This window comes from Desmodus rotundus, chromosome X (genome assembly GCF_022682495.2).
Source record: "Desmodus rotundus isolate HL8 chromosome X, HLdesRot8A.1, whole genome shotgun sequence".
Classification (NCBI taxonomy): domain Eukaryota; kingdom Metazoa; phylum Chordata; class Mammalia; order Chiroptera; family Phyllostomidae; genus Desmodus; species Desmodus rotundus.
The window spans coordinates 80,100,095-80,118,427 of NC_071400.1; the positions used below are offsets into that span (position 1 = coordinate 80,100,095).

Below are 18,333 nucleotides of genomic sequence, written 5' to 3' on the forward strand. Positions count from 1 at the left end.
AAACTTAAAGATTCAAGAATCTGAGTGAACAGGGAGAACATACCTGAAAAGATCTATTCCTACATGCCTCACAGTCAAACTTCTGAACACTAGTGATGAAGAAAAAAATCATGAAAGCAGCGAAGGAGAACGGACTCTTTATCTATAGACACACAAACAACAACGAATATCCCAGTTTCTTATGAGAAATGACTAAATGCAGAAGGAAGTGGCATGACATTTTTCTCGTGATTAAAGAAAAGAACTGTCTCTTCATTCTGAAAAAACAATAACAAAAGCAAAGCAAGCAACTAGAACAAGAACAGCATCACAGAAATGGAGTGGTACAGACAGTGGCCTGCAGTGTCTGCGGTGTTGTGGCTGAGATGAGACAAATTTACACGAGCTACAGAAATCCTGTGGGGGAAAAGGGATGACACCGCTGCCCTCTCAGTGAAAGAGAAGGCTGGCCCCATCCCCTACCTGGACAGGCTTTTATTGCTTGTTTTCTGGGCACATTACATTGAGGATGGTCCTCATTTACTATGCACAGGTTCGTTTTAGGTGGTTACCTTTTACAGAAAACAAAAAAGAGGAAGTTGCTAATGACATCAAAAAAGAAGGATATTTGCAAATGTAAAGGGAAAAGTGGTTGAACTGGTTACACTCCTCCTTCTGAGGTTTAGCATAGATTTTAGGAAGTTACTTTAAAGATATGCTGTATATGTTTGCTGCCTCAATTCAGGGTGAGGGAGTTTTAGCAAAAAGTAAGTGGCCCAGGTACAATGCAGGTCTGATTCCCCAGGGGAGAATCTATCTGTGGGCATGGGACCCCTGTGCTGGCCCTCACTTTTCATTGGCCTTTCCGAGTGGGAGCTGCGCTACATTTCCCATTCCATGCAGAACGGTCTCCTATAATGGAGATCACATGGAGGGTTATCAGCAGGGAAGGGAAGGGGGGAGAATGGGGAAAAAGGCACAGGAAATAAGAAGCATAAATGGTAGGTACAGAATAGATGGGGGGAGGTTAAGAATAGTATAGCAAATGGAGAAGCCAAGGAATCTATATACACAACCCGTGGACATGAACTGGGTGGATGGGGAGGTTGCAGGTAGAAGGAGGGGTACAGGGAGGAGGGGGTTAAAGAGGAGAAAAAAATTGGGACAACTGTAACAGCATAATCAATAAAATATTCTTTAAAAAAAGTAAGAACTGTCAATGTCCAGAAAATAGAGGAGGCAACACTAACAGAATTTGATAAATCATATTAGCTAGCTAAAAAAAGAATAATCACATGATCTTATCAATTGATGCAGAAAAAATATTTAACAAAGTTCAACACCCATTCATGATTAAAAAAATAAAAAAAATAAACTACTCTACAAAAAGTAAGAGTATGGGAAGATTTCTTCAAGTTGACAAAGAAAATCCACAAATACCCTATAGCCACCATCATAGTTGTGGTGAAAGATTTTAATGCTTTCTTTCTAATAGCAGGATCAAGGCCTACTTCTTTGTTTTCATGCCTGCTATTCTTAATGGCACTGGAAGTTAGAGCCTGTAGAGAATTGCAAGAAAAGTAAAAGCATGTAGCTCGGGATGGAGGAGCTAAAACTGTCACTACATGCAGCTGTTAGGATGGGTATGTAAAACACCTCAGGGATTGTACAAAATCACTTGTAGAAATAATGAGGTCATTAAGGTCTCAGGGTACACGATCAACATACAAAAATTAATTGTATTTCTATATATAAGAAGTGAACTCCTGGAAATCAAAATTCAAAATGTGATATCTACAGTCACACCAAGAAAAAGAGAGAAATACTATGAAGCTAACAGAAATATGTAGGATCTATACATTACAAAAAAACAAAACAAAAACAAAAACAAAACAGATGAAACAGAACAAAGACTTATGATGGAGTGGAGATAACGGTGAGTTCATGAACTCGGAAATGTAACACAGTAAATATGTCAGGTTTGCCCCAAATTAACCTATGGTTTTCATGCAACTCCTCCTGTCAAAGTAACAACAAACTGTTTTGTATATGTGGACAAGAACCAAATTGCCCAACTCTCATCTGCCTTATTTTTTTCTGGCCTCAGTGCCAATAAACTACCCATAGTTAGTACATTTTTTCACTGGATTTCTGTAAAAAGAGATTTTTTAAAAAACCTCCTACGAAATATATCCCTTTATAGAATATGTGATATTTCAATCAACCTTGTTGGGGAGGGAAGTAGAAATGGCCCAGAAATTATTTTTCTCAAGTCAATAAATTTGGGAACTTTATGTAAATATCTTAGCTATTCAGCCTGTTTCTTTCCAGCTTATTTATGCTATGAATCTCTAGTAATCATGGTGCTTAAAATTATTATGTTAAATAATTGAGTAAGTGCAGAAAATGAGTCAGATCTCTCCCCATTTACATAACATATTGTAGTTAGGGTTTTCGATTTCTTAAGAGTCTACTCTCTGTTCACTTTTCAGTTTATCACAATCAGTTCTTTTGAAACACTACCCCACCCATGTTATGTTATTGGGATTACTGGTTAATATTTGAATGAAATCAAGGGGCAGTCTGCATAGTGCAACATGCATTTTAAAAATTTAGGCTAAAGGACGTAATTTAAAACATGTGCTCGTAAGCCCTCCATGTATTAAAATATGCTATGCGTTCTTGAAAAAGTATATTTCTGTCTGAATTCATGGATAAAAAACTGTAACATTATCATGTAAAGTTCTTTTAACAGCGCATATGTATGGCACATATTTAGTTATAGACATTTATTTTTTTAAATGTGCTTCTGCAAACTGTCATTTGAGACCCTCTGCTGTTTTCCCTTTCTTTGTACACTGACATCCACAACAGTATAGTCATATCAGAAATAAGAAACAAAGTAATCATAGTACAAAACGCTATTAGAAAGCACCATCTAATGAAGTAACTTAAATATGACCTAAATATTGGTAGTATATACTATGTTGATGGATTGGAAGACTCTACATGGTAAAGATGTCAATTTTCCCCCAAATGATCTATTTAATGCAATTCCTATCACTATAACAAAGATATTTTGTAGTCTGATGTGCAGATGAATTTGTAGGTAAGTATACTCTAAAATTATTAAGGTAGAACCTAGAATTTCTCAAACAATTTCAAATACAATAATGAAGTGGGAGAAGAACTCTCCCTGATGCTGAGGTCAATGATATAGCTCCAGGAATTAAGGCCGTGTGGAACTGACAGAGGAATAGAAACATAAATTCATAGGACAGAGTCACAATCTCAGATATAAATCCACCCATATATGCCCAACTGAAATTCAACAAAGATGCAAAAGTTATTCAGTGAAAGAAAGGTAGTCTTTTCAATAAATGGTGTTGGAGCAATTGTGAATCTGTAAGCAATAAAAAAGCCTTTCTCCTAAGCACCCTACCTTATATAAAAATGAGCTTAAAATTAATTACAGATTTAAATGTAAATATAAAAATATTTTTAAGTATTTTTGAAATAGGAGAAGTATTCACCAGTCAAGGCTCAGTGGAACATTCTTAGACCTAACACCAAAAGCACCAACCATCTAGGGAAAAATTCAATAAATTGAACTTTATATAAACTAAGAACTTTTTCCTTTGGAATTACCCTATTAAGAGGATGGAAAGACAAGGTACAGATCGAGAGAAAATATTTGCAAACCACATGGCTAACAAAGGATTCATATCTAGAATATATAAAGAACACTCCAACCACAGCAGTTTTTTAAAAATGTTTTCAGTTGGAAAATAAACAAAAGATACGAACACATATGATCAGCAAAGGCTGTATTCAGATGGCCAGTGAGCATGAGAAAGACATTCAATGTCATTACCCAGTAGGCAATTCAAATTCAGACCACCGTGATATATCTCTGCATGCTTAAAACGAAAAGAAAAAGGGAAATATAAAATTAACAACACTAAATGCCAAGGAGGAGGCAGGAAAACTGGACCAGTCACATTGCTGACATTTATGTAAAATGGTACAGACCTCTCAAGAATGTCCTGGAAGTTTCCTTAAAAACCTAAACCTACACTTACCATATAATCCGGTCACTTTACTTCTGGGCATTAGTTACAAATAAATGGGGGGAAAGTACCATATTTTGCCATGTATATTGTGCACCCACGTTTTTGGCCCAAAGTTTCAGGAAAAAAAATCTTTCATTTTACTTTTTTAGTTCAATTTCTTTCTTTATTTATACTGAGAAATAAAACCAATTGTCATATGCCAGGGTGTTATTTTGCATATGGATATAATTACTGCTTTCTAGAGTTACACTTTTAGTGCGTACGCATAACTAAAGGAACTTAAAACATTTATATAGATTTGGAATTAGTACTACCCGTGTGTCACGCACATCCCTATTTTTCCCTCAAAGATTTGGGCAAAAAAGTGCGCATTATACATGGCAAAATACAGTACATGATTGTTTTGCTGCTTTAGTTTTAGTAACCCCAAATTGGAAATAACCAGAATGTCCTAAAATTAATGAATTATTAAACAATCTATAGAATATCCATAACATGGAATTCTACGTAGCAAGAAAAGTAAACATGGGGTGATACACGTGACGACTCTACACGAATGGATCTCTAGGATATGACGCTAAGTGACAAAAGCTAATCTCCAAAGGCCACATGGTGAATGATTTCATTTACCTCACATTCTTGAAATGGTGAAATTATCATGATGAAGAACAAATTAGCGGGTGCCGGGCTGATAGAAGAGGTTGCTTGGTGTTGACTGTAAATGATAGTACAAGAAAGAGCTGTTTGGTGATGGAAGAGTTCTGTATTGTGGCTGAGGGTGTGGTTACACAGATCTACCGTATGATAAAATGGCAGAAATACCTGCGCACATAGCAATGGCAATTTCCTGGTTTTAATATTGCCTTATAGTTATGATAAGTGTTAATATTGGAGGAAACTAAGTAGTCATCTTTATAAAGTGGCTCTTAAGAGCTACCCAATGTAGTTACCATGAGAAGTGACTAAGGACCACAGGAAAATAGTGACAAGGTCTGAACTAGAATTCACTATGTTTGGGCTAAATTTTGTTCTATGTACTTCTCACTTATTCCGGATATCTTAAGCATGTCTTCCCACCCAGATTGTAAAACTTTAGGGGAAGTATTACATATTCTACTTTAAAGTAGAATTTATTATAGGTACCAAATAATTTTAGTTACTGACTGAAACTGAGAGATGATTAAAATACAGGGTGGGGCCAAAGTAGGTTTACAGTTGTTCCTATGAAAAATAACACAATCATTAATACATAACAATACAGGAATAAACTCTGTGTTTTGCATACTCAAACTGCAAACCTACGTCCACCCCACCCTGTATAACTGAGAGCATGCAGATCTAACAGTGTTTGGTATTTTAGATAGTAATCAAGACAAGTTTTTGGTAGATTTTTAGAAACAAGCACTCCAGGATTTTTCAATATTGGCCATGCCTTAGAATCACCTATAAAGCATGAGTACTGGGTCCTACTTACCGAGTTTCTAATTTTCCAGGTCTGATGTGTACTTGTATTTCTAAAAAGTTTCCATGTGATGCTGATGCTGTTGCTGTGTGGACCACACTTTACAAATCACTTATAAAGCTGTACAGGTGTCTTGGCCTAAACAAGGGTTTATATCTCTAGGAAACTCACAGTACAGGGACTAAAGGAACTCATACTCGGGGCGAAATGGTAGCTGTAGCACAGGCCTCTGACACTAACATTCAGGCTTGGATCTAGGTCAACCCTAAAACATCCTTCTTATTTTGGTTTATAAAATTGTTTTTTAAATGCATAATTAGACAGCCATGCTAAGGAGAGAAATGAGATAACAGATACTTTAAATCTATTTAGGATAATAGTAATTTAAGTACCTAAAGGTACCTAAAATTAAAATTAGGTATTATATTTTATTTTATATATGAGATCAGTCCAGAAGGTATTCAGCCATGTAATGTGAAAAATAGAGATATTTATTGAGGAAGACCCAAGAGACAAGAGACATTGTACATAGGACAATGTCGCCTCAGTCCCCTTCAAAGTAGGCACCTTGGGACCTCACACAGTTCTCCCAATCGCCATCAGCTGCCCTGTCTTATTTTCCTGAATTTCTTTGACTGTCTGAAATCTCTTGCTTTTTAAAAGTGACTTTAGTTTTGGGAAGAGCCAGAAGTCACAGGGTGCTAAATCTGGACTGTAGAGGGGCTGAGTCACCTGAGTCATTTGATGTTTTGCCAAAAAAATGCACAAGACGTGATGCATGAGCAGGCATGTTGTCATGATGAAGCTGCCAATCACCAGTTGCCCATAGCTGCGGCCTTCTGAATCATCTGAATAGTTTCCACACGAGAATGTTCAAGCTTCATGCGAAATGTGATGCAGATTCATTGCTCTAATCACTCAGTCATTTTGAATGTGATGGCCACACAGTACACATGCTCACTCAATGGTGTCTATCGCCCCCACTGACTAGTATAGTGAAGTCATCATTGTTCACGCATGTGCATTCCAGTCCACTCTCCTGTGCTGCCAGGTTACATCAATGTTGCACAAACCATTTCTGGTTATATTCACAGTGGCTGGACTTTTTCTAGACAGACCTTGTACATTTCCAGGGCGATGGTAGTATGATGATGATATTCTAAAATGTAGAATGTGTAACCCACTATTAAGGAAAATATAATAGTTTGACTGGATGTGTCAGTTTTTTTCACTTTTATGTATAATTTATTTCTGTGCCAAGCAATTGAATGCTCGACGTAGAAAAATGAGTCTGTTACTTTAACAAACGGCACTATAAGAACGTTCCAATGAATAATTTTAGCAAAGATTATTATAATTGCAAAACAATATTTTTCTAAAACATGTTACCAGTGTTTCTACCAATATTGTGTTTACTTGTTGCATTAAAAATAAAAAATAAGAACAAAGATAAAGGAGCCTTCTAGCGGCAAAGAATGATTGACGAACATGCTGAGTGACATATTACAACTGTGTTCATTTAATACGGAACAAAGCCTCTATTCAGAACCATTAAATGATTTATCATTAACTCAATGTTGAAAAGAGTGGTGTTTTAATAAATGTCACCAAAGAAATGGAAGAGAGAGTCACTTGTTCGTGAAAAAAATTTCTCCATAAGCTAAAATGGAAATTGAGTGTTTCAGGGGGGTTGTTTTGCTCCATTGTAAGAGTTTATCTTAGCAGGGAGCTGGTCCCAAGAGACCTGTGCACATTCTGCCCTCACAGCTCAGCTGCCACATTCCTCTGCTTCTTCTCGCATTCAGACGTTTGGCATCATCAATACCTGACTTTTGATTGGATCCCCAGAGTAGAAATTAAGTTTGGTAGACAGTGGATACATAATGAATGCATAGATTATTCTTTATTGAATTTACTGTTGCTGAGTGAGTAAAATAAGGGCAGGCATTTAGAAGTCTGTTCCCGATCAGGATTGTTTGCTCTGTTATGTTAGAATTGGGCACAGAAGTTACAGAAAATATTGTCACAGTTTTGCACTAAAGAGGTTTCTGTCCACTATGCTATTCTGGTTGGGATGGTAATCAGAACACAGTTGAACATTATTTGGATTCACAGGACTTGCCATGCTTGAAGCACGACCTTATATGTAGTGTCCATGGGCAGTCCTATTATGGGAAACCAACTTGAGAGAAAAGGCGGGTCACTTGCTTCTGCGCAGGTCCTGGAATTTGAAATATCCAGGGGCCTCTACAGAATCCTGGCATCAGTTACTGTGTTGACTCACTCAGTGTTGGGATCACTCACTTTCCCCTTACAGGACTCAGGTCTTGGAGGCAAATTAGCTTCAGAGAAGAACGAATAGGAAACACCAAAGTTACTTTTTTAAAAGGCTGCTGTGGTTGATTGGTTTCTCATCATTGCTGAACCTACTGGAGCAATAAAGTTGGGAGAAATTCCACCAAGATTTTTATCGCTGCTTTGATACATACTTTTTATTTTCCAAATGCTTTGGTGGGAAGAAGTAGAGGACTGTTGTAAGTACAAACTAAATATATATCTTTTTCATAATGGCATAAGTTTTAGTTTGTGACAGGCTCACTGATTAGGCAGGTTGATTTTAAATATTTATAGTAGTTTGTGAATAAGTGGACATGTTATGTATGCCGTGCACAGATATACGTATATATGTGCAGGTGTGTATATTTCTCACTGCAAAATTTGTCACTAGAAATGAGGTAGAGTTTAAATGTTTGTCTTTGCAAATATAATCAAATGCATCTTTCATGTTTAAGAAACCACTAAAGTAATAGAATAGGCATAGCTAGCTTTGAGTATTTGTGACAAACCATTTTAATTGCTGTGAAATGATTTGTGTATGTGAATTCTTATCTTGCTTACTTGATACTTCTGTATTTAGCAATGGTGACATGTGGGGTAGGGGCCTGACTGATATTCTCAATGAACTGATTGCTGCACGGGAGTGACGTGTGGACGCCCCGAGGGTAGAAAAATTCTATCTGCCACATCATGGGGGAAAAATAAAATGATAAAATAATCGTGATAGACAAGTGGGATTGAGACAAGTATTGATAAATATTGAATTTAAAAGTTCCTTTCTCATATTACATTTAGTATTTTGGAAGTTCTTATCTGTAGCATATCATGAAAACTCTTTCAAGTGATGATATGATCTATGCTGGCAAATGATCGGACGTTTTTGTTGACAAAACATGCAAAACCATGAGGGACTTCTAATCACATTTCACAGTAAAGTCACGGTGTTGTTTCACGTCTGTGATGGCCTCGCTTCTCAGTAAAGCTTTTTAGTTTGGTTTTTGTTATCAAGTACCACTATTTTGTTTATTTAAAGGAAACCATGATGACTAATGAAAAAATCAAAAATGGACTGTGACACATTAAAAATAATATATAAAAATAACGTATGAGGAGCACAGCGTGTCCCAAAGAGATAGATGAGGCAAATTATCTTTTCCCCCCTGCCTTCGACTTGTGTATTATAGTCATTCTGAAATAGATATGAGGGAAGTGCCTATAATTAAGAATGAAAAAAAAGTAAATCTCTCCAAATAAGTAACTGCAAAACTTCTGGAGAAAGTGTCACAACAGAAGTTTTGCTCCTGGGAAAAATTGGTGGAAAAAAGGGAACATTGTAACTTTGCTGATTCATATTAGCTGTAACCTTGGTGAACTATAGAATTACTTTCTGATTGAAAAACTATTGCATTTACTAATCCTGTAAAAATACAACATTCTTTGCAATATAAACACACATATTGATGGATCGTGCGATCGCTATATCTACAAAATTAAAACTAGAAACCAGTGCATAGGAAACTTCAGAAAGAATAGCAGAGACGCATTTTTGGAGGGAAGCAAAGCAAACTAACTCTCTGTTTCATCATAGAAATTCAAATCCCTTTCAATTCTTAATTAGAATTTGAGGAAATCTACCCTTTTGGGGACGAGCACTGCAGAACGTTATTATAGTACATTTTAAAAATTATCAGATAATACTTATGCTGCGTGACAGTGGGTTTGTTAAAGGAAAATGAATACATTCACACGGTATTATGCCACATTAACTTTTACTGGTTGACAACATATTGCTATTGGAGTGTGTTGATATTTGAGTCCCGTTTTTAAAACTGCCTTTGTGTGAAAACCTTAAGAGTACACTTGGTTGGTATTTAACTGAAATAGTTACCAATTAATAGAGAGGGTCACTGTATTAACACAAGGGCTTTTTACTTTTAGATTTACTCAAATATTGCATTTGCAAAGAATGATTCAAGGTATTTATTACAAATGTACATTTCATTCGAATGTTTTAAATGATGCGGATGGTCTTGGGGTCTAATACAATAAAACTATATTTTAGAATTTCATTTGCCAGGTCTTTTAATTACAGGCATTGACCTCATATCTATTCAGAATGACTGTAACACACAAATCGAAGGCAGGGGGGAAAAAGAGAATCTTCATCCACTTCTTTGAGACACACTGTGCTCTCTCCTCCTACGTTATTTTTATATATATTATTTTTAATGTGTCACAGTCCACTTTTGAATTTTTCATTCGTCATCATGACTTCCTTGAAATAAACTCTATGAAATAGAGATCACTTGCTGATCTAAATAGCTAATATACATTTTTAATTTAATAACAGGCTTTCTGTGTCTCTTCCATGGCATAATATTATTGAAAATTGAATAGAGAATATCACGTAGCAGTTGATCCAGACTTAAAAAGAAGACTATGAAGTGTCGTGTGCAAATTTATGTTAGGAAAAAGAAGGTATTTGTCACTGCTCCAGCCAGACAGACCTGAAACATTAATTTATAATTTGGACAGAGATATTAATATTAATACAGCTTCCTCTTTAGTCCTGAAGTATTCATTTGAAATCCCTGTAGCCCAAGACATTGGCTACATGTGAAATAAATTGTCAAGTTCTTAACCACTTGTGTGGTTTAATAAAAGAGATTATAATCTTCGTTGTCTTGGAAAAGTCAGGTGGTTCTTTTTTTTAATTCTATTTTATTATCTTTCATCGTAGCTTTATCACAAGAATAAAACAGAGTGATTTCCCAAACTTTCTTTCCCTTTCCACCTTCTATTCAAATGCTTGTCCAACTTATTAAAAATAATTTATCATATTTTTCATTAAACTGGTCTTCTATTGCAAATACAAAAATAACATGGTATTTTGGTGTGAGTATATATGTTTATAGAAACATATACATATCCAGAGTGCTATTACTTAAGAGATGTTGAAAATTAATTGGAAATTAACCTTTCTTTGAAGATCATTTTCTGTTCATTTATTTACCTGCTATTTTAAACTCACATCATTTTTTAAGAAATGGACGAGTAAGACTAATGTAAGTCCTCTGTCCAATAAAACATAAATGAAGAGCGTCAAAAGTTAAGCGTTAACAATTTCATGGGAAATCACGTCTATATGAAAAGAATTGTTGTGGTTGAATCTTTTTGCAGTTACATTTGAAAATAAAACTAATGCTAGTTATATTTTTAAAATCATATATTATTTCTCAAAGACAGGCTTTTATTTAATGCAGATCAGAGAGTTGAAAGAATTTATAATGGGAGGAATCTGACATTCATGCCTTTCATTCTGAAAAGATACACTGATTAAAGTGATGTCAAACACAGTTAATGGAGGCAGTGCAGTTATTTCAGATACACAGGGTATGTAATTTGAAGGCAAGCCAAATCACAATGAGAAGAAATAATGATGACCTTGGTTTATTTTTATACAGCACATTCAGGTTTTGATTGGATTCCGAGGGTGGCAACGGCTTGCTTTCTCACAAAGTCCTGCTTGTAGTCCTAGGAGATTTGCGTGCTCTTATCAAGGCGGTGGGTTCACATTGGAACGCTGTTTGGGAAGGTCATGGGCTGCAGTATGGGAAATGAGATGGCTTTTTTATTAAATGCAGCCCACTTCCATAAGCAGAATTTCATGAAAACACTTCTCTTTGGGGAGTAAGCTCCATGCAACAGACCAATCTTCAAACACGAACAGACAGGCAAATAAACACCTTGTGGTCTTTACCTGTTTCCTCTTTTAAAAACATCTATTAATTAAACTTCCTTGGAGTTTTGCTCCATGCCATATTGACAGAGGAATATTAATAGCACGTAGTTGCTGTTCTGAAGTTGAATCTTCATACAGACATGCATGTTAAGTTGGCAAAGCTGGAGTGTGGTTTTTTATTTTGCCAGTTTGGGAGGGGTTTGTCTTCTGACGTCACAGGTAGAATTGTCCCTAAAATCTTTATCTTTGTAAAATGTCAAGCTCCTCTAGTTGATATTAAAAGAGAGCTTGTCTTTCAGAGATTCTGCCACAACTTCTTGAAGGGAGAGAGTGACCTTGCTCTGTGTGAATCACTCATTTGCAAACTAGAGTTTGAAGATTAACAGCTAAAGTAATTTGGTTTACTTTTTCCTGAAATGTGTAGTATAAAAAGTTTGTTTTCCCATATATTACAGCATATTAGAATTTTGCATGTGCCTTTTTTGAAACCAGGTGGCTCCTCCGCAGATGCTGAAACACTAACTCCCAGGCATCTTCCTCTTTCCATTTGCAAGATTCCTGCCCTGACTTTGGGCAAGGCATCGGGGAAGCCTTGGCTGCGGTGTTTGAAGGGAACCTTCCATTTCTCGGCCACAGGTGTGATAGGCAGCAGGCAGCATGAGGATGAGGAGAGGAAATAGATGGTCCTAATGGCTCGTGCTTAAAAGAGTCTGAATCTTGTGGCCACACGACCTCCAACTAATGCGCAGTAACCGAACCAAAGGGGAGTGAGTATTACTTACTCCTGTAGCTCAAGTCTTCCTCTTAGGCTGCCATTTTAACAGGGAATTTCCATTCAACTCCGTGCTCAGTCTTTATGTTATTCTCACATCGTTCACTGAACATACCTGGAAATTCCAATAGGTGAAAGAACACCCAGGGCAATTTGCTGGGGTCCTACAATCCCTGGCAGGGTTTTGCATTGTGTGTTTAATGCTATCAAGTCCTGAGAAAACAAGTGTTCCTAGCAAGCTGGATTCAGTTTGGAGATCAATGTCTTCCCGGTCTTTATGAACTTTTGCCTTCTGCCTCGGGGCCTCACCTTTGCTTTGTCATTAAGCACCTCATTCTTCACAAAAGAAAGGTGGGGGAGAATCCACAATTGTCCTTTAACTGGAACGGAACTGTCCTTTCTTTGTTATGCCGGTACAATGCTGCTGTTGATGGTGTTGTTGGAAAGTTTTCCAGAACTGCTAATTTGGCATTTTGGTTCCATACAATTTTCAGAAGATGAGTTTTCAATCAATTCTAATGGTTGGAAAATGGATTTTTTATACGTCAATTTTGAAAGCTAAAATGTATCTAGGGTTAGTTAAAAATATTTAGGCTCGTTACCATTCAAGTAAGAGAGTCTGAGGAGAAGCTTTACCTCTATTTTTATTTATTTTAGTTTTGTGTATTATTTTATTTATTTCGGTAGAAATGTTGCTTGTTTTCATGAATGGGGGAACATTAGAGTGCATTATGACAGCTGATGCTTATCCAAATTACGGATTTCCAACAAAGTTGGGGGTCCAATCATGGGGTCCAATCATGCATAATTTTAAAGAAACTTTTAAAAATCACATGTTTGAATTGTCATGCTTTTGGCTAACATTTAATAAATACTCAGCCCATTCGTGGGCATTGCAACAACGAGGAATTTACAGAGGCCCAAATACAAGAATGTATCGTGTTTTGTCAGTTTATCTTCAACTTTTGGAGATACTTTGTCTCCACCGTTATCAAAACAATTGATGTTTTTTTAAAAAGACCAGTATTAATGGAACACAATGTGCATTCTAATGTCTCCTACTATGCCCAATTACGGGCAAACAAATGGGTACCCTTTTAATGTTTTCACCATTTCCTTGGCATTTGCTTTGTTTTGCTTTAAAATGCTCTTCCCCCTTTCACTCTGCTTTTGGCCGAGACTGTCATCGAATCAGGACTATAAAAGGGCATGAACATCAGTGGCTTTTTGCTTATTCTTGGCACCCATCTTTATTTGCACAGAACGTGTCTGTTCCTTTATCAGATTACAGTAGCAATATTGCCTCAGCCCGAGCTGAATGCTGACTTAAAGGGCACGGGATTCAGCAGTGTTACAGTGCAGATTTCAGCCTTGCAAACTGTGTGAGGTCGCATTCAAGGGGGCAGAGAAGCATTGCAGAATCAGAGCTGTCCAAGTATTTTCACCAAAGGCAAGCTGAGCATCTATACCGCTGCTCAAGAGGGCAGAATTAGAAATAAACTGGTGACTAAGTGGCCAAAATGTTGAGGGACTGATACAATTATTGATGAAAGTGTTGAATCCCAGTGACTCCAGTGTACTGGCAAATAACTATGAAGGCAAAGGGAGAAGTGTCAGCAGATGCCAAAGAGTGTAAGCAGATACAAGCCAGGTTGGCGTGTAGGTGGTTAACCGAAAAAGCTTAGTGGGAGCTCAGACAGCTGAGGAATCCTGATTTAGTAGAGCCCGAAGGGCACATCAGGAGCCATGGGAACAGCTGCTGAAGAGCTAGAAGATTCCTTTGGATTAGGTGTACACACCCCATCTCTAATGGGCCGTGCCGGAGAGCACCACGTGTCAACTCAGAGTTCCCTTTGCTCGAGCCTATAGACTTTGCAGTGGTTTTCTTTAAAGGTCTGGGAACAGATTGGCTCTCAAAACAAATCCAGAAACAGAAGTATCAAAAGAAATGACTCTGTAAAGTCTGTGTTGTGTGGGTTTGGATGACCATTGTTTAAATAAAGAAAAATTTGTGATTCACTCATTCATTCATTCATTCATTCATGCAACTAATATGTATTGAGTGCCTACTTTGTGCCAGGTACTCTGGAGATAATGTTCCAAACAAGTGACTTCATTGAGATTAGAATTTAGGAGAGAATATATATATGTATATATATTTTTTATTTTATTTCTATGTATATTTAATTTATATATTTCTATAAAGTTCAATTGCATTCTTGTATTCAGGACAAAGACTATGGCATGAAGCGACATTGTTATAAGAATGTATGAGCCTGAGACCTAGACTAGTATTAGGAATTGGGGGCATTCCTAAGAAAATGACATTCAAAAGTAGACAAAGAAAAATGGGACTCGGAAATGTTACATTCAGAGGGAAGAACATCCAGGAAGGTGTGACGCAATATGAAGAAAGAACTCAGAGAAGGTTGGTTTCCTTGGAGTAGCGTTACTGAGGGAACATTTGGGACAAGCATGCAGCTGAAATGCTGCACTGGGGTCCAATCATGCAGAACCTCAGAGGTCACGGACATGATGTTTTGTTCTTTATGGTGAGATCAGTGGACAGCCTTTTAAGGGTTTCAGGTAGGGCAGTGATAAGAACGTATTTGTGGGTTTTTTTTTTTTTTTTTCAAGATCATCGCTCTGTTTTGTGGAGAACATATTAGGAGCTGTTACAAGCAGGTGAAGGGCAGTCCATCTCATAGCTTCTCCTGGGGCAAAAGAGGGTGGTATGGACTAGAATGGTAACAGTAAAGTTGGGGAAAAGGAGACTTATTCAAGATCTATTAATGACATAAAATTAGTAGGAATTGGTGTTCAGTCGGATATGGTGAACTCCACGGAAGCTTTCAGGGTGTGGGTGCTAATTTGTTATGGAGAGTGTGCGTACTGTGGATGCAGGGACGTGAAGCCTAGAAATGAAGTCGTTATTGGCGACTTCAAATGTGAACCATGGAGGGTAAGTGATACCAGCCAGATAAAACAGTGTGAAGAGAAGATGGTCGGGAATTCAATAAGGAAGACAAAAGCACTCCAAAAAATTATCATAGAATCAGTATCTAGATAGAATGATGAAATACGAAGGAAAATACTATTTCTGTAAACATTCTGTAAATATTTCTTTCCGTCCTCAATGTAATGACTTTATGAATGAGGATCTCACTTGCGGCACCAGGCGCCTTGGTTTCCACAGCCTCTGCCATCTATTTACCCCTAATTTCCTCTCCCATATTGTTATGTATCTGAAATATCACCAAAATGTTACCTTAGTAGAAAAGCTTCAATAAATATTTAAATTGTATAATGTATTCAGCTTTTCCTGTACTCCGCGCTTCCTAAAAATACCTTCTTCGGAAACCCCATTTCAACTGACTACGGTATAATGAAACGAGCCTTCAATGTGAAACATTTATCATAGTCTGAATTTCAATTGCTCAGTCAGAGTTGTTAAGCAATGTGAAAAATCATCCTTTAGAGAATACAGAATTGCATAGATGTGATAAGGTAAGTTTGCACTTTATTTAATGCTGGTTTAGTTAATATAGACACTTATTGGAGAAATGTCTAAAATTTCTTGAGAGCCATTAGTAAAATTGATTTTTCTTAAATCCTGGAAAAAGGTAAATTCTTAAAATACATTGACAATTCAGTTTAAATAAAACTAGAATTGTACTGAAGGGAAAGAAGGTACTTGAGTAATTGAAATTTAGTCATGGATGAGTGTAATGTACTCATCAGGTAGCTTTTGGGGAAGTAAGAGTAGATAGAATATTAATATGATATTAGACAGTTTTTTTACTATTCAGTTTTTACATGATTGTAAATAAAGTTTGTTGTACACCTTCCATGTTCTCTCTACCTTCTAAAATTTTTTAAAAGATTTTATTTACTTATTTTTAGAGAGGGGAAAGGAGGGAGGAAAACATCAATGTGTGGTTGCCTCTCATGCGTCCCCTACTGGGAACCTGGCCTGCAACCCAGGCATGTGCGCTGCCTGGGAATTGAACCAGCAACCCTTTGATTCGCAGGTCAGCACTCAGTCCACTGAGCCACACCAGCCAGGGCTCTCTCTGCCTTTTATGAGATTACAACACTGTCAACCAGAGAAAATACGCCCATACACACATGCATACAAATGCAACCACTACAATATGTCAAGAGAGTTTATAAAGCATGGTCGAAATTAACCATGAATGATTACTTATGGCTGGTGTGATTATGGAAGTTTCATTGAGGACTCCACCTTTATAAATAGGCCTTACTGTATGAACATAGGGAGATGTGAATTAGAGAAGAGTAGAAGGGGCAGTGACGCATAGACAAGGGTTAATGAGGCAGCGGTCTATCCTTCACCAACAGCTACTGACACTTGCACCTTGCAAGTGTATAGCACTATTTTTGGTTCACCTGGTCTTCAAAGATAATTAGACAGCATTTAGCAAGCCTGTACTAATTGTCAAGCATTTCTCTTAGAATATTATGTTTATTTCAGGTAGTTCCACTAATAACTCTATGAGATAAGGGGATATAATCAAGCCATATTTAATAAACGAGAATACCAAAGCACAGGAAGGTAAGTCGTTTGCCTGGGGTGGCTCCGCTGCTAAGTGTTGGAGGCAGGATTTGCATGGAGGCAGAGTGATGCTAGGATCCAAAGTTCTGAACCACTCAGTCAGCTGCCAGAACCTCTCAGGTTCTGATAGAGAAGTGGGGGGTCTGTCAGAGCTCTAGAGAGATAGGACAACACATGAAATGCAGGGAATCGTAGTGTCTTCTAACAAGAACTAAATACAGCAGGTGCTCGAATACTATTGTTTCATTCGACGTCTTTGCGTGATAATGTTGAGGCGCTGTCATAGGAACTTAACTCTTGTTTATATCAATTAACATATGGTAAAGTTGGTTTCATTGTATGTCATTTTCCTTAAAGTCACAGAACCTATCAGTGATGTTAAGTGAAGGCTTACCTTATGTTCCATTGAGAAAGTTCTTTTTTAAAAAAAACTAAAAAAATTGGGTCTGTTTACCCAAAGACTATAGAACCCGGCCCATTATAATTTCTTAGATAGAAACTGAGCTGCCCTGAATAACCCAGCGTCCTTCCTCTGGATCTCCTCAGGGAGCTATCCGTGATGATCCCCATTACAGGCTGCTGGCTTCACTATTTTATTCCTATCTCAATCTTCTCATTTTGGGAACTTAAAAAGATCAAATACCAGAATAAACACAGCCCGTGAGCTGTTTGTAATCACATACAACCAGCTTCCTCAGAGTGCTCTCCCTCGATGTCTTTCTGAGTTCATTTCAGTTCTGCACCAGCAACTGTGCTAGATGGACGGACAGACCTGAGAACTGGGCCCACAAGAAGAAGGTTTAGTGCTGTGAACAGAATAATTTGCACAGATTAATGTGGCATTTAAGGATAATGATCAATACTATTCTGAGTAGCGTTTAGCAAAACAGGTCATTTAAATTTCAAATTACTATTGCTTTTTTACATAAGCAAACTGAGTTTTCCTTTATCTGTACCTCCTGTTGGTTGCCACGGTGGCGTTGCATATAGCTGTCTGTGTGAATGTAACGTACGCTGTGTGGAGACTGTGAATACCAGGCTAAAAAGTACATGACACCTTGGGAGTTAAGCAGTGTGCACCCTGCATAGCAATGTCAGCATTAGATCCCCCATACCTATCATCAGAAATGAGATTGAGAGTTTCCCTGGTTTCGTAAGCAATTATTGCCTCATCTCAGCAAGAGGTACGCACACCTGTCTGAACATTAAAAGATAAAACATCACATGGAGCATTGGAGCAGCATGCTTTGTAGCGTATGGCCCAGAGAGAGAGGTAAGGGGAAGTCAGAAATAGCCCCCCTCAAAATGCCAAAAAATGTGATAACTTATTTTCTTTCTTTTTTTAAATTTTTATTGTTATTCAATTACAGTTGTATGCCTTTTCAAACAAAA

The 18,333-nt window shown here is 37.3% G+C and overlaps 1 protein-coding gene across 3 annotated transcripts in view; it reads left to right on the top strand.

The window, feature by feature from the left end:
- The window catches only part of DMD (dystrophin), a 1,965,474-nt gene that overhangs the window by 98,053 nt on the left and 1,849,088 nt on the right, over positions 1-18,333 (top strand). For 2 of the 3 annotated variants that reach the window (XM_053917633.2, XM_053917631.1), the window contains exon 1: positions 7,800-8,048. The exons of the other annotated variant lie outside the window; for it this stretch is intronic. In XM_053917633.2, the coding sequence (XP_053773608.1) occupies positions 8,018-8,048 (31 nt within the window). In that variant the 5' untranslated portion in view covers positions 7,800-8,017. Of the gene's footprint in view, positions 1-7,799; positions 8,049-18,333 lie in introns of those variants that run through there. 3 annotated transcript variants of the gene reach the window in all.